This window comes from Dasypus novemcinctus, chromosome 6 (assembly GCF_030445035.2).
Source record: "Dasypus novemcinctus isolate mDasNov1 chromosome 6, mDasNov1.1.hap2, whole genome shotgun sequence".
Taxonomy (NCBI): Eukaryota; Metazoa; Chordata; class Mammalia; order Cingulata; family Dasypodidae; genus Dasypus; species Dasypus novemcinctus.
The window spans coordinates 77,310,874-77,327,469 of record NC_080678.1 but is presented as its reverse complement, the minus strand read 5'-3'; the positions used below and the strand labels follow the sequence as shown (position 1 = coordinate 77,327,469).

Below are 16,596 nucleotides of genomic sequence, written 5' to 3'. Positions count from 1 at the left end.
GCACTTGAGACTTAGTACACACAAAACTGATGTTTCATATTCATCTAATGCCTTCCTCCTGTGATCCCCATTTCTGTAAATGGCAATCATTACAGATTTTAGATCATGAAATTTCTTTGTAAAATCACCCCTTCCTAATAACTACTGGTAATTGGGTATATGATGATCTAGACTGGTATTTAAAAAACAGAAATTACCACAACCACAGTAAAAAATAGATTTTACAGTGAGTCATTGTAGATATATGTGTGTGTGTATAAATGTGGAATAATACTTTCACAAAACAGTATTCACCCTTCTAGTATTTCCATTCTATCCCAGTAAAAAATGCTGGTTGCAATCTGTTATACTGCTTTCACTTCCTACTAATAGTTTGGAGTACATAGTTTGTAACATAAATTATTCTCTAATTCTTATTTATACATTTGTCATAACTTTACTAATCTTTTTTTTAAAATTTTAAACTTTTTATTATGAAGTACTTTGAGACTTACAGGACAGTTTGAAAAATAATACAAACCACATACAGAGAACTCCAACATAACCTTTATCCCTCCATATACCCAATCTACCAATTTTTAACATTTGCCATATTTGTCATATCATTCTGTCCATCATTCTATCAATCAATCTGTCTGATTGTCATTCTGTCTATCCATCTGTCTACCATTCTATTTTCTGAATACTTGTGTGTAGATTGTACTCATCATGCTCCTTGAACGCTTAATACTGCACCTTAAGTGCACTTATCAAGTTCAAGAAATTTAACATTGATACAAAGTGTACAGACTATATTCTAATTTTTTCATATATCCCAATAATGTTCCTTTGTGTCTTCTCTCCTTCCTGTTTTTTTTTTTTTTTTAAAGATTTATTTATTTATTTAATTCCTCCCCCACCTCCCCCGGTTGTCTGTTCTCTGTGTCTATTTGCTGCGTCTTGTTTCTTTGTCCGCCTCTGTTGTCGTCAGCGGCACGGGAAGTGTGGGTGGCACCATTCCTGGGCAGGCTGTACTTTCTTTCACGCTGGGCGGCTCTCCTTACGGGGTGCACTCCTTGCGAGTGGGGCTCCCCTACGCGGGGGACACCCCTGCGTGGCAGGGCACTCCTTGCGTGCATCAGCACTGAGCATGGGCCAGTTCCGCACGGGTCAAGGAAGCCCGGGGTTTGAACCGCGGACCTCCCATGTGGTAGACGAATGCCCTAACCACTGGGCCAAGTCCATTTCCCTCTCCTTCCTGTTAAATGCCAACCAGGATTGTGTATTGCCTTTAATTGTCATTGTCTTTTTGCTTTACTTTTTTTGTTTTTTGTTTTTTGGGTTGGGTTTTTTTGGTTTTTTTTTTTTTCTTTTTTTTATTAGAGAAGTTATGAGCTTACAAAACAGTCATGCATAATGTGCAGAATTCCTGTGCATCACCCCTCCACCAAAACCTTACATTGTGAAACATTTGTTACAGATTATGAAAGAATTGATCATACTATTACCACTATGGTCCATAGCATACACTTGGTATATTTTTTTCCATACATGCCCGATTATTAACACTATGTATTACTTTTGCACATTTGTTATAGTTCACCACATAGCATTAACCACAGTACATTTTCCACCACATGGTTCACTGTGATATACAGTCACATGGCTTGTACAACGTATCCAAAGTGTAGTCAGTGGCTCTCTCATCACAGAGTTGTGCAGTCTTTGCCCTAGTAAATTTTTGAACATTTTCCTTAGTCCAAAAGAAAAAAATCCCATACACTCCTATTATTGACCATTAGTGTTGATATAGTGCCTTCTTTGACATTAATGCGATAATATTGCGCTTAACTGTAGTCCATAAGTTACATTAATTGTATTTTTCCTATGTACCACTATATTCTTAACTACCTTGTAATAGTGACATACATTTGTTCTAATTCATAAAAAAATTCTTGTATTTATATTATTAACCACAGTCCTCTTCCATCTCTGGGTTTACTATGTTATTCGGTCCCTAGATTATTCTCTAACTGTTTCAATTGATATTTACATCCCTAGACTACCCTTTCCAGCCACAATCCCATTTATAAACCAGCCGTGTTAGTTATACTCACTATAATGTGTTACCATCGACTTTATCCATTTCTACTCTTCCATAGTCAAGGTAATTGAAAATCTACGTATGTTAAGCAACAATATCCCTTCTCGGTCTTCATCCTGTCTCCTAGTAACCCATAGTCTAGGTTTAACTCCATGTGTTTATTCTTTGTATTTAGTTCATATTAGTGAGACCATTTATTATTTGTCCTCTTGTGTCTGATTTATTTCACGTAGCATAATGTTATCAGGGTTCATTCATGTGTCCCAATTTCATTTCTTCTTACAGCAGTACAGTATTCCATTATTTGTATATACCATATTTTGTTAATCCATTTCTTGGTTGATGGACACTTGGGTTGTTTCTGTCTTTTGGCAATTGTGAATAACACCACTATGAACATCCATATGCAAGTGTTTGTTCACAACACTGTTTTCAGTTCTTCTGGATATGTTCCTAGTGGAAGGATTGCCAGATCATATGGCAGTTCTGTATTTAGCTTCCTGAGGACCTGCCACTGTCTTCCACAGAGGCCACATCATTCTACATTCCCACTAACAGTGAAGGAGTGTTCCTAGTTCTCCATGTCGTTTCCAGCACTTATTTTCTGGTTTTTTTTTTTTAATAATGTGAGGTGTGAGATGATATCTCTGTAGTTTTGATTTGCATTTCCCTAATATCTAGTGACATTGAACATTTCTTCAAGTGCTTTTTTGCCATTTTTATTTCCTCTTGGGAGAAATGTCTAAGTCTTTTGCCCATTTTTAAATTGGATTGCTTGCTCTTTTATTGTTGAGTTAGTTACTTTACTTTTATTGTGGGAACATATATACAACATGAACTTTCCCATCTCACTTACCCCCAAGCATGCCAGTAAGTGGGATTAATCACATTCACTACGTTGCAGTACCCTCATCCCTTTCCACTATTAAGACTTTTCCATATCCCCAAACAAATGCTACACCTGTTTACATTAACTCCCCATTTTCCCTGCCCCCTCCCCTGGCAAACTGTTTTCTTAATTTCTGTTTCTATGAGCTTGCATATTCTCTGATATTTTATTTATAGTTACCATGGGGCTTAAATTTAACATCTGAAATCTAATAATCTTGTTTGCTTTGATACTGTATTAGTCTGCCAAAGAGGTGCCAATACAAAGTACAGAAATCTGTTGACTTTTATAAGGAATATTTATTTGGGGTAAAAACTTACAGTTATAAGGCGATGGAAAGTCCAGCTCAAGGCACCTTAAGAGGCACTTCCTCTCCAAAGTCAGCTGCCACATATTGAATCAAGATGCTGGTGATCTCTGCCTGGTCTCTCATTCCCTTCCAGGCTTCCTCTTCCTCTTGAGCTCCATGGGCCCAGCCTCTTGAGGCTTCATGCTTAAGCAATCCTGTAGTCCTCTCTCTCCTGGCATAAGGCTTATTTCTTTCCAGGACTTCTCTATCAGTCTCTACTGTTCTGGTCTCTTCCCAATTTCAGCTGTAAGCTGTCAGGTAGAATGGCTCATCTCTCCCAGGGGCCTCAGCTATTTGAACCATCTCCTTTCTGTCACATGGCAGGACCAAAAATGATAAGAGTTCTCTCTTCCTGTGTGTCTGTCAGTGTAAGTCCATTTATATCAGATGCAGCAACCTAAGTCTGATTTGATGCAGTCAAATCAAAGCCCTAAAGCAAACTTACCAAGTAATCTACTCAAAGGCCTTCAGCTGAATTAAGTGTAATCAAACGGTATCACTGTTAGGCCCAGGGCTCCCATCCTGCCCTACCCCCTCATCCCCCCTCCTTCTCCCCCTTCCTGCAGGTGTGCATTCCTAAATGATATAGAACCAGAGCTTCTGCCCCTGCTCCCTCCCAGCTCCTTCCCTAAACATTCTGGTCTGATAGTAGCAACCCACATCTGATGGATGCAGATGGAACTACAGAGCCAATAGGAATGATCTTATCCCAACCTTAAAACTGCAAAGCTAGCATAAACCATCACAAACTAGCCCCTTTGTAGTCTACCCCAAGACAAGTTATAAATACCCCCCTCCCCCTCCTTGCCTACTGGTGTCTATTCTAGACTCAGCCCACCTGCTCAGCTCTCTCTCATTAAAAGCTTTAAAATAAATAAATAAAAGCTTTGTTTAAACTAACCTCAGCTCCTGGTCTGATTGATTGATTGACTGGTTTCCCTTCCCCCCATTGTCTGCTCTCTGTGTCCATTCACTGTGTATTCTTCTGTGTCCATTTGTATTCTTGTCATGTGGCACCGGAAACAGTTGCTTTTTTTGTTGTGTCATCTTGCTGCGTCAGCTCTCCATGTGTGGGCAGGCTGTGCTTTTTTTCATGTGGGGCTGCTCTCTTTGCAGGGTGCACTTATTGCGCGTGGGGCTCCCCTACGCAGGGGACACCCCTGTGTGGCACGGCACTCCTTGCGCGCATCAACACTGCACGTGGGCCAACTCCACACAGGTCAAGGAGGCCCTGGGTATCGAACCCTGGACCCTCCATATGGTAGGCCGACGCTCTATCTGTTGAGCCACAACTGCTTCCCTGGTCTGATTTCTAAGACACCTCTCTTCCTCAGCTTCCCGTTGAACCTAACAATCACACCCAGAGGAACAGATTTAATTTACAAACATAATCTTTCTCTTTTTGGGATTCATAAAATAATCTCAAACTGCCACAGATATACCAATTTAACTACTTCAATAACATACATAAACTATGTTCTTATACCCCTCTGTCCCCCTACCTTTATGTACTTCTTGTCACAAATTACATATTTATCTGAGCTCAATACCATTGATATATCATTATATATTTTTTTCAAAGATTTATTATTTTTAATTAATTTATTTCTCCCCATCCCCCTCATTGTCTGCTCTCTCTTTCCATTCGTTGTGTGTTCTGTGTCTGCCTGTCTTTAGGCAGCACTGGGAACCTATCCTGGGACCTTCCAGAGTGGGAGAGAGGTGCTCAACCTCTTGCGCCACCTCAGCAGCCTGGTCTGTTTTGTCTCTTATTGTGTCTCCTCTGTGTCTCTTGTTGCATCATCTTGCAGCACCAGCCTCCGCTCACAGCCTCTGCTGTGAGGGCCAGCAATTCTGCATGGGCCAGCATTCCACTCAGGCTAGCTCGCCGTGTGGGCCAGCACTCCCGTGTGGGCCAACTCTCTGCTGGGGCCAGTTTGCTGCATGGGACAGCTCGCCTTCACCAGGAGGCCCCAGGAATTGGACTCTGTACCATATGGTAGACAGGAGCCCAATTGCTTTAGCCACATCCACGTCCCTATCATTATATTTTATGCATTTGCCCTTTATTTACTATAGGAGGAAAAAGTGGAGTTACAAATAAAAATACCATATAGTACTGGTATTTATATTTACCCATGTCATTATCTGAGATCTTCATTTTTTTTTTGTACAGTCTCTAGTTTATTATGAGAAGATTGTTCCAGTATGTACAAAGGAACAAAAAATATCAATCTCTCACCCCTTCCCCCATTGCAGCCTTAGCAGTGCTCCTTAGTGATACCTGGAAGAAAGATCTTTCCCCCAGGCAAATGACTCTTTGCAAGACTGCTGAGGTAACAATATATATTACAAATATATTTTTTGAGGCAGTGCAATAAAGCTATTTCAATACCAGGCAATTTAAATATCGTCTTTACAGATGGGTATATATTAAGACCCAAAATAAAGAAGTCCCAGCCAGAATCAGGTCAGTGGTTCTTCCACTCTACTAGTGGTACCTATCAGAATTATTGGAGAGGTTTTCAAATACTATTCTTATAGGGCCTGCCCCAAATCAGAAGGTCTGGGGTAGAGCCTGGGCCTCTATCCTTAAAGAGCTCCCAGTGACCCTGCTGTGTGTCCTAGATTGCAGAGGAAGTTGAATGTTCCGAGAGTACTGAAAAGCAAAAGATTAAATTATTCCTTTTCTTCCCTTTTTAAGTAGTTGTTAAAACCAGATACATACAAAAAAATACCATTCACTTTTTAAAATAATCATATGGTGCTATACTTTCAAGAGCCTAATTTTACTTTAAAGCTTCATGCTGAAGGCAAACTAAAGATTTTATGCAATAAAATCACACATTAGGGGAGCTGTTGTGACTCAGGGTTGGGCTCTGGCTTCTCATATATGAGGTCATACAAGGTCCTTCTTGGATTCAATCCCCAGTCCTGGTACCTAAAAAAATAAAATCACACATTAGACTTCATGAATGAAATAACTAGATATCAGAAAAACAACTCACCGTAATCCCCCTTTGTCATGAGGCAGGTAGCTCTGGTCTGCCAGAAAGTCATAAAATGAGAGAAGAGACGGTAGCAAATCAATGGACCAAAACCTTATGGTTGAGAGCAGACGACGGCGGGGGTGGGGGGGATAAAAATTAAAAAATCTTATGATAAAGATGCCAGTCTGGATTATCATTCCCCCTGTCCCCCCACACACACCCAGAGGAAAATTAGCCCATCTGAGTCTAGTTACACCTAGACCAGCATGGACAGCACTTCATCATATGTTAAAATTGAAAGCATCACTTCACATCCATCATCAGTGGTCAAAGTAAGCTGGGGGTCAGAGGGTGAAAGTTGTTTTTCCTTGAAAAAAGAAAAGTGGTAGGGTGTATACAATTTGTCCTTCACCAAAGGTAAGTTGAAGAATTGTTTTGGGTGTCACTGAGAGTGGCATAATGGCTGTTCCTCTGGATTATTGGAAATTATTCTTAAAATAAAAACGCATTAGAGCTCAATAAAATTAAGTCAGAGGTCTCCTTTTTCTTGACAACTCAGCCAACTCTTCCCTGATGTGTTGTATAGAAACCTCATCTCTTTTCGGCTCTGCCTGCTTCGGTGCTTCCTGGAAGATCTCTCTTGCTTGTATGTATCTTTCTCTGTGCACCAAAATTGCAGCTAGATTGCTGAGCACCATGTGTAGCTCATGATGTTTTATCTGTCATGCCGGATCGGATGCCCTTTGCACATAAATGTAGGCCTCTTCTAAGTAGCCCTGAGCATCCAGAGTTGTGGCCAGGTCACCCATCAGCATGATTGTCTGTGGGTGTCTTTCTTGTATCTCTTTGGAAAGCTGTAAGGTTTTTCATACATCCTTTGGGCCTGTGATGACTGCTTGGAAAATAGAAGGTAGTGAGCATAGGCGTCTAAGCACATGCCAAGGAGGAGGAGGGTGTTGGCTTTCTCTTCCCCTGACATAATGTCTTCTGCTAACTTCTTTTCCCTTTCAATTTTTTCCTCTAGATTTGAAATGCAGAATTCTTAGCCAGCAAGAGTAAATTCCTGTCTCTTCTGTGTGGAATAGTTTCTGGCCAGCTTTAAGGAGATTTTGATTGTCTTCCTACTTCATGCCCCCTCCAAGCAGGTAACTCATTGTCACTTTAAAAAGTTTCTCTACATTTTCAAACTGACCCTGCATAAATGCTAAATTGGTCAAATCATGAGTATAGGTGATGGCTGCCTTGTCATGGCTCTGATAGGCAAGAAGAAGAGTGTCATGCAAAATCCACTTAGCCCCTTTGGGCTCATCTTTCATGATGCTCAACTTGGATCGCTTCAGCAAGTGGATGATCCTGGCGTTGGCCTCGTCCACTGCATCCTGGGCCCTGGCCCTGCCTGCTACCTGCTGTTCCTCCTCCTTTGCTGCAGCAGGCCTCGAGAACCAGGTGAGAGCTGCCAGCAGTGGCAGGAGGTCTGGGCCTGAGCCATGGGGTGTGATTTGGAATGGCAGCGCCTCCACCACAAGCCGCGGGCTTCCTGTGGTGGCTGGGGACAGGAGCGCCAATCAGCCCCAGTACCGCTGCCCCATGGTCTGCAGGAGGCCCCCAGAGATATTTGTTTCTTCATGTCACTTTAGTCGATTGTCTATTTCCTTTCCTTTCAACCTGCAGAACTCTGTTTAGCATTCATGTAGGGCTGGTCTCTGCCAAAAGTATTATCTTCACCTTTATATTGTCATAGTATTTTAGGTAGCTTTATGGCATTTACTGCTTTTTTAGCAGTAGTTAGGATATGAGTTTATTCAGCTGTATAGGAAGAAAGAATATCCTGCTAGAGACCGTCCCACTTCAGACACCAAAGTTTGGGGTTCCCCAGCATCACTCGCACTTCAGGCCAACTGGCTACAAATTTGGGGTCCCCACTGCCACCCTTAGGTTTAATAATTTGCTAGAATGACCCACAAAACTCAGAAAAGCATTATACTGAATACTACAGTGTTTTCCAAAGAGCTGGTCTTCTTTTCAGGAGGCCCCAGAAACCAAACCCAGGACTTCTGATATGGGAGGGAGGTGACTAATTGCCTGAGCCACCTCCGCTCCCTGCTTTTGTTGTGTCTCTCGTTATGTTTTCCTTGTGTCTCTTGCTGTGTCATCTTATTGTATCAGCTTGCCGTTCCTGCCCGTCATGTCAGCTTTGCCTTCTTGCTTGTCTCTTTAGGAGGCACTGGGCACCAAACCTGGGACCTCCCATGTGGAAGGCAGGAGCTCATTCACTTGAGCCACATCACTTCCTAACATTATAGTTTTATTATGATGAAAGGATGGATGCAAATGAAGATCAGCCAAAAGAAGAGCTGCATGGGATAGAGTCTGGGACGGGTCCAGGTGTGAAACCAGTTGTCCTGTCCCCACGGAGTCATGACAGGGTTACCTCCTCCCAGGTACAATGTGTAACAAAATGCAGAGAGTATTACCCACTAGTGAAGCTCACTTGAGCCATTGGTATCCTATTTTTCACTGAGGCTCTATCATATATTGCTCCTGTGGCTGATCTTTTAGCCTCTAGTCTTTCCTGGTGATTCAGATTAATACCTTTAGTCCCAAGTTCCTCCAGAGATCTGATGTGATATGGCATGTCTCAAATCATTATCTTAAATCATGTCATTAGATTGTCCAGTGACCAAAGACCCCAAGGAAACAAAGACACTCCTATCAGGTAGGACACTCCAAGGGCCTATAGATCACCTACCTCTCAGTAGTTGAAGGCAAAGGCCAGACTGCTCTTTGTGTAAGATTAATTTTTCCTACATAAGTGGTAATGTGCAGTCAAAGAGTCATGGCAGTTTTGATAATGCCTCAGGGCCTGTAAGCCAGGTCTGGCCCTGGCTGAAGGGTGCCCAGCTGGTCCTGGTGGCATTCTGAAGTTATTATAGGATCCACTGGAAGTCCCTGCTTGAGACAGCAGCTATGCTAGATGGCTTAGCTGGCTCACCCGCCTCAGGACCCATACTCTGCGCTTCAGTGTCAGGACTTCATACCTTCAGCATGAGGGTGGCCTTATCTCCATCAAGTTTGAATTTGTCGCCAGTCCTGGAAGCCACTTAACTGATATCAGGGAAGGTGTATCTGGGTGGAACGAATTTGAGAGGTGCAGAAGATAGACCTGCAGACCGGGACTCCTTGGGAATCTGTTACCTTCACAGCCCTGGGCACTGACCCCAAGGTTTTTTTCAGCATCCTGGGGGAAGTTTGAGAGCTTGCCTTGCAGCAGGAGGAAGGGAAAACAGTGATGTACACAGCTGTGGGCTCTGAATGGCACCCCTTTGACTATCTACGTCGCCTGTGGCCACAGAGTTCTGTGATTCTAGAACAGGGTTCTGGCTGACCAAATTGTCAGACATGGAAATTCATTGATAACCCCAAATGGTACACTGACAGAGGCATTCCGTACAGATGGGGCTACCTGCTTTATGGGTCCTCTGTTCATAGAAAGAGCCGTTTTATTACTGCTCTGGCTAGGGAATTGGAGCACAGTATCTGCCTGCTGAGTCTCAGAGACTCCAGCCTCTCTCACGACCTGCTCAACCACCTGCTAACCATGTCCTCACAGTAGATCTTGGTGCTCCTGGAAGATGTGGATGCTGCTTTTCTTAGTTGAGTCTTAGCTTTGAAGAACCCAGTAAACTACCAAGGTCTAGGTTGTCTGACTTTTAGTGGACCACTCAAGGCCGTGGATGGTGTGGCTTCCACTGAGACATGCGTGTTTTCATGACCACCAACCATGTTAACAGGCTGGACCCTGGTATGTCCCAGACGAATAGACCTGAAGGAGTATGTGGGCTCACACTGGCAGCTGACCAAGTTTCCCAAATGTTTTATCCTGGGCAAGCCCCTTCCTTGGCTGAGTCCTTTGAAAAATATGTCCTTTGAGCTCCAACTCAGATCAGTCTTGCCCATGTGCAAGACTACTTCATGTTGTATAAAAATGACCCTGCAGAGGCAATTTGCTGTCCTGAATCTCTGAGGTGACCAACCAGCTGTGCCTCTGGGAGATCAATAAACACCTGCCACACTAAAAGTAAAAATAAAAGTAGTAATGTACAGTATGCTTTAACATTTACAAATAGTTTACTTAGTGTGATGGTTTGAGGCTGCATGGACCCCAGAAAGTCATGTTCTTGAAGCAAGTCCATTCCTGTGGGTATAAACCTACTGTAAGCTTTTGATGAGGTTACTTCAGTTAAGGCATGGCCCAGGGTGGGTGTTAATCCTCTTACTGGAGTCTTTTATAAATGGGATAATTCAGAAAGAAAGCCATGGAAGTCAAAAGCTGAAAGCAGTGAAACTGGGAAGAGATGGGAGAGATCAGCAGATGACATTATGTACCTTGCCATGTGACAGAGGAGTTCAGCATCTCTGGTAGCTGGCCTTTGGGGAGATAGCATCACCTGATGAGGCCTTGATATGGACATTTTCATGGCCTCAGGACTGTAAATTTATAACCTAATAATTCCTCATTGTAAAAGCCAACCCATTTCTGGTATATTGTTTTCTGCAGACTGTCAGTCTAAAACACATAGATATTTTCTAAATTGAATCAAACCCTATGGAGTACCTAGCACAGATTATTCTGAATTAGCATATGATTCTGGGCAACTCATTTCCAGAGCTGGAACCTAGGTGTTCTGATTCCTAATCTAGCAATTTCTTCAGGCACTCTGTTCTCTGTTCAGTGTTTTGTACATTCCAGGTTTTGCAAATGTTCAGAAGCATTATAGTTGTCACTGTAAGTAAATCAAGGCTTGAACCAGCAAGGCTTATGACTGAAAGCCTTGTGGCATTATGTGACAAGGTAATCCAACTGGATTCCGCATGCTGCTTCACTCATTAAAAAGACTGCTTACGAGAAAAAAAAAGAAAAGATAATAACAAAAACAAACAAACAAAAAAAGACTGCTTAGGGAAGTGGATGTGGCTCAAGTGACTGATCTCCCACCTACCACATAGGAGGTCCCTGGTTCAATTCCCAGTGCCTCTAAAGAAGACAGCAAGCTGGCATAATGGCCAGGTGCAGCAAGCTGACACAACAAGAGACACAAGAAGAAAAAACATAATGAGAGACAGACCACAAAGCAGGGAGCAGAGGTTCCTGGTGCCTCCTAAAGAAGACAGCGAGCTGACTCAACAAGATGATGCAACAAAAGACACGGGGAGGAAAAACATAATGGGAGACACACAAAGCAGGGAGCAGAGGTGGCTCAAGTGAATGGGTGCCTCCCTCCCACATCAGAGGGCCTGGTGTTGGCCCCTGGGGCCTCCTAAAGAAACAAGGAAGATGAACAGACACAGCAAGTGCAAACAATGAGGGGGTGGGGAGGAATAAACAAATTATAAAATAGGTCTTTAAAAAATAAAAAATAAAAAGACTACTTATAGATAATAGGATGATCCCATTCATTTCCACCAAGTCACTACTGACCCTTAAAGTGCCTGGAACTAATAATCCTGGGAAGTGTGAACCAAGATGGACCCAGGGGATGAAGTCTGTTTATCTTCATTTTCAGCTCTTGTTTTAGCAAGTAATGAAATATTTTTACATTGATTTTTTTTCTTATACTGACTTTTTATGATGAGCTTTAAAAAATTATTTTAAAACTTTTCAAACATACAAAAATAGAATAGTACAAGCAACTCCCATATACTCATCACCCACATGCAACAGTTACAAGATTATGCCACAGTTGTTTTCAACATTCTTTCTTCTTTGCTGAAATATAATATAGCAAAATCCAGGAATCATTTAATTTCACTTCTCTTTACTTCAATATGAAATGAGCTTAAAAAATTTTTTTTTGTTATTGTTGTTGTTGCATAATGTTTGTAAGTTAAAAAACCTGGATTCTTAGCTTTGTAGACCATGGGCTCAGAACAGATTAATACTCTGCTTCAGTCCTATTAAGCGCAGTTTCAACACATACATATACACTAAATTCCCATTCTGTTTAACATAAGAGAACAAGAGGCCAGAGTATCAAGCAAACATGTATTTTAGAGCTTAAAAATATCTGCTTCTAAGGTGGCAATGTTTTTTGTTTTGAATAAAGCTGATGTATTGCTGAATTAAATATTTTCCTTTTTAAAATGTCCCTAGGGCAAAAGTAGCCTGGGATATAAAGCTCTTTTCTTTTATTCCCATGGGTCTATAAAATAATTAAATATGTAGTTAATTTTTATTTGCTTTTCTAAATGTGCTTAGAATACAAATCCCTCCTTAGAATATAAAACCCTTTTATTGGAGAGAAGCAAAATAAACAAGTCAGTGGCGTTTTTTTTAAAAGGTAACATGATTTAATCAATGATTCCTCCATTTTGAACATTGTTTCCATGTTTTTGCCATGATATAAATAACAATTTAATAAACAATTTACTCTTTTCAACCTTTTATTTATTTTATTAACATATATTCAGTACAAAATTTCCCATTTTTACCACTTTCAAGCATACAATTTAGTTGCATTAATTACATTTATAATATGATACTATCATCACTATCCATTACTAAAACTATTCCATCACCCCAAACAGAAACTCTTTGCCTGATAAGCATTGACTCCCCATTCCCTATCCCACATAACCTGTAATCTACTTTCTGTCTATTAATTTGCATATTCTAATTATTTAATATAATTGAGACCATTCAATATATGTCCTTTTGTGTCCAGCTCATTTCACTCAACATGATGTCCTCAAGGTTCAACCATGTTGTAGCATGTATCAGCACTTCATTACTTTTTATGACTGAGTAGTATTCCATTGTATGTGTATAACACATTTTGTTTATCCATCACCTGTTGACAGACACTTGGGTTGCTTCTACATTTTGGCTATTGTGAATAATGCCACTATGAACATTGCACAAATATTTGTTTGATTCCCTGCTTTCAGTTCTTTTGGGTATTTATCTAGGAGTGGGAGTGTCAGGTCATACGGTAATTCTATTTTTAGCTTTCTGAGGAACCACTGAAGTGTGGCTGTATCAAATCGTGGCTGCATCAATTTACATTCCCAAAACAAAGGAGGGCCCCTATTTCTCTATATCCTCACTAACACTTGCTATTTTCAGTTTTTGAAAATAACATCCGTCCTAATGGGGGTGAAGTGGAATTTCATAGTTTTAATTTGCATTCTTCTAATCACTAATGATGTTGAGCATTTTTTCATATATTTATTGGCCATTTGAATATCATCTTTGAAGAAATGTCTATTGAAATCCTTGGCCCATTTGTTAAAAACAATTTTTGTTGTTGCGTTCTGGGTGTTCTGTATATATTCCAGACATTAAACTCTTATCAGATATACGGTTTCCAAATATCTCCTTCCATTTTGTTGTCTTTCTGCTTTTCTGTTAATTTTCATTTATGATGATAAAGTCAGAATAGTATTTACCTCTGGTGGGATTGTGATTGGGGCAATTCCCTGGAAGGGTGCCTTCAGTTCTATTCTTCTTCTAGGGGTGGTTACCCAGGCATTCAATTTTATCATTATTCTTTAAATTACATATTTTAAAATACATTTTCATATATGAATGGCTATCTCACAACAAAGAAAAGTATAAACCAAAAATATAAACTATAATAAGAACAGAACGTCATATTAGCCAAAATGATGAAGAGAAAAATATTGCCCCATTTAAAAAAAATATCTGGGTTTATTTCTAGCTCAGCCGTAGTCTCAAATTGCTGATGTCCTCACTAGTTAACAGCTTACTTTCCCCAAACTGATAAAACTTTAATCTTGGGTCAGAAGAATTTTTTCTTCTGGAAATATGGAAACGCTATCTTATCCCTATAATTCTTCCCCTTTCTTATTGCAACTTATAAACCAGTGTATTTACTGGTTTAACCGTCTTGATTTGGGGCTTTCTAAATAATTTCCATAGATTTCTGCCAACTTCATTGCTCCATATTTTCTAAATTATTTTGGTCTCCTAAGAGGTTGGGAAGAAAAAGGAACGCGGTCAGGAGTGTTAGCTTGAAACCAGTCAGCCTGGCGGGATAGAAACGTTTGCGCGTGATTCGGTTCCCCTTGGCAATCCCTCTTTCGCGCACCGGGAAGGCTTGGGATGAAGACAGTGGTCCCCGACGAGGGTCCGTCCCGCGTTTTTTCTCCGCCCGGCTGCAGGTTGTGCGGATTCCGGCGTCACCCCCGACGCCGACCCCGGCCGGCGACGCGCCTCTCCCCGCCCGGGCGTCCTCCCGCCGCTGGGGGCGCTGTGGGCCTTGGCGGGCCTTACTGCAGTCGCCGTGGCGTCCCCCGCGGACCGAGAGAGAGTGGGCTGTTGGCGGGGCCCGTGGAGCCACAGCCCGAGACCGCGGCGCCGCCATGGGTAAAGCAAGCGGGCTGAGAGCTGACGCCGGACCCTGCGTCCGGGTCAGAAGGCCCCGATCGGGCGAGGAGGAGAGGGGAACACTGGGGCCGCTGGGACGGAACCTGGGCTCGAACCCAAGGCTGGGGCCGGGCGGGGGCTGTCGGGGACTCGGGGGCGCCCGGGGTCGCCATGGCAACGGGAGGCCGCCCCTCGTTCCCTCCCGCCCCCGCCTCCTTCTCGGGGCCTAATGTCCGCGGGCTCGTGGTCCGACGGCTTCCAGGAAGGAAGGACAGGGCGGGCCGGCATGCGGCTCTGGGGTCGGGAGAAGAGTCGGGGAGAAGCTATGACTTTTCAGGTTTGGGGGTGGCGTAGGGAAGACGTGTCTCGGGCTTCGGCCTGGGCGCCCGACGCCGAGGGCGGGAGAGGGGGAGCAAAGCCGCGCACGACCCAGGGTGAGCCTTCCGCGAGCGTCCTGGGGCTTCCAGAGGCCTTTGGGCAGTTTTGCTGCGAGGGAGGGACGGAGGCACGCAGGGGCGTCAGGCCCGGGCACGGTGCGGGACCTGGCCCTTCGCCGTCAACCCGCGCGCCCGCCGCCGGGCCTGCGGGCTGCTTTCCGAGGGACGCATCCTCGAGCCCGCCCGGGCGCCGCTGCGGCTGACCGCTCCCCGGCACGGAAACTGCCCGCGCCTGGCACCGACCTGCCTTGGAGAGGCTGCAAAGCCGCCTTTTGTCTGGTTTTCGCATCGCAGGTTAAGTAAGGATTGTGATGCGCACTGTTAAGAAAAATGAGAATTGCCATAGATTATGAAACATCAGGTGTTTTCACTCCGGATAGAATGAGGGAGTCATGCGACGATGCATATTTTCTACCAGCCGCTTGATGATCATAGCAGTTGTAGTTGTTTGCGTTTTAAATTGTTCGTGGTTCAGTGTTAGGCTTCACGGCTCGCTCTCTGAGATCAGAACCAGAATGCCAGCTCATTGGGAACTCTAGACTTGTTTGATGAAGGAAAACTAGATACTTTGTTTACTTGGGATAGTAAATTAGTATATTTTATAATGCCTGACGAAGTGTTTTCTTTTTCCACACCTCAGTTTTGTCATCTCTGTTTGCTGAAAATATTCCTGCCAGTCACAACTGTGATAAGAGTATGGGGAAACATTCGAAGGAAAGGAAAGGAAGAAAAATGTTTTTGTGAATTAAAAATATAAAAATTAAGGTCTTTTTAAAAAAGCATCTATTAAGGTGGTGTTCAGGCTGAAACAGTAGACAGCATCACTTGTGTGGAATGACAGGGAACTTTCATGTGAGATTGGTCCCTGCTTTTATTTCCACTTGGAAAATAAAGGAGTCATGAAACAAAGAACTGCGATGTGCACTGTGCTTTACATACCAGTGGAGAATGAATTGCAATGAAAAAACAAAACAAAACAGGAGGATTAAAATGATGGAAAAGAATTGAGTGGTTTCACATGTATCCCCTTATTTGTCAGTATATTTTAATTTACCTGTCATTATGGATGATACTTATTTTAACTACCTATTACCAGTTTACTTTGAATATTTTTGCCTTGGAATTCATGCTTTAGAGAATTCCTGCTATTCATCTTTTGCGTAAGATCTTTAAACATGTCCCAAACTTACCTCCACAGAAGGTCATTTAAAAGAAACCTCATTCTCCTTAACGAGGTACCACAAAAGTAAAATAAATACAGGAAAAAGGATGGTTGATAGCATGCTGAAAGTAATTCATAAACTTCAGCTATTGTAGGCAGGGTAGTTTTCTATGTTATGTGTGAGGGAGACATAAAAAGTTAAGTAGGAGTATAGGTTAGTTGGGGAGGCAATCAGTTTGTCAACTCAGAAAAATCAAAGCACTGTTGGTTTTATAAGGGAAGGAAAGGGTTTGTATATTT

General features: G+C 42.4%; 1 protein-coding gene and 2 pseudogenes across 6 annotated transcripts in view; 2 read left to right on the top strand and 1 right to left on the bottom strand.

Moving 5' to 3' along the window:
- Nucleotides 1-6,835: 6,835 nt before the first annotated feature.
- LOC101431050 (tetratricopeptide repeat protein 19, mitochondrial pseudogene) lies at nt 6,836-7,807 on the bottom strand (annotated as a pseudogene).
- Nucleotides 7,808-9,600: 1,793 nt separating this feature from the next.
- LOC101427818 (mitochondrial chaperone BCS1 pseudogene) lies at nt 9,601-10,340 on the top strand (annotated as a pseudogene).
- A 4,078-nt stretch (nt 10,341-14,418) lies between these two features.
- Nucleotides 14,419-16,596, top strand: part of RUFY2 (RUN and FYVE domain containing 2) — a 76,950-nt gene continuing 74,772 nt past the window's right edge. For 3 of the 6 annotated variants that reach the window (XR_011649037.1, XR_011649036.1, XM_058298926.2), the window contains exon 1: nt 14,672-15,131. Coding sequence is in view for 4 of the 6 variants with exons in the window: in XM_058298926.2 (XP_058154909.1) it covers nt 14,927-15,131 (205 nt within the window). In the remaining 2 variants the exon portion in view is untranslated. Of the gene's footprint in view, nt 15,132-16,596 lie in introns of all 6 variants that reach the window. The other 3 variants (XM_004470517.4, XM_058298925.2, XM_058298927.1) reach the window with 3 other exon arrangements.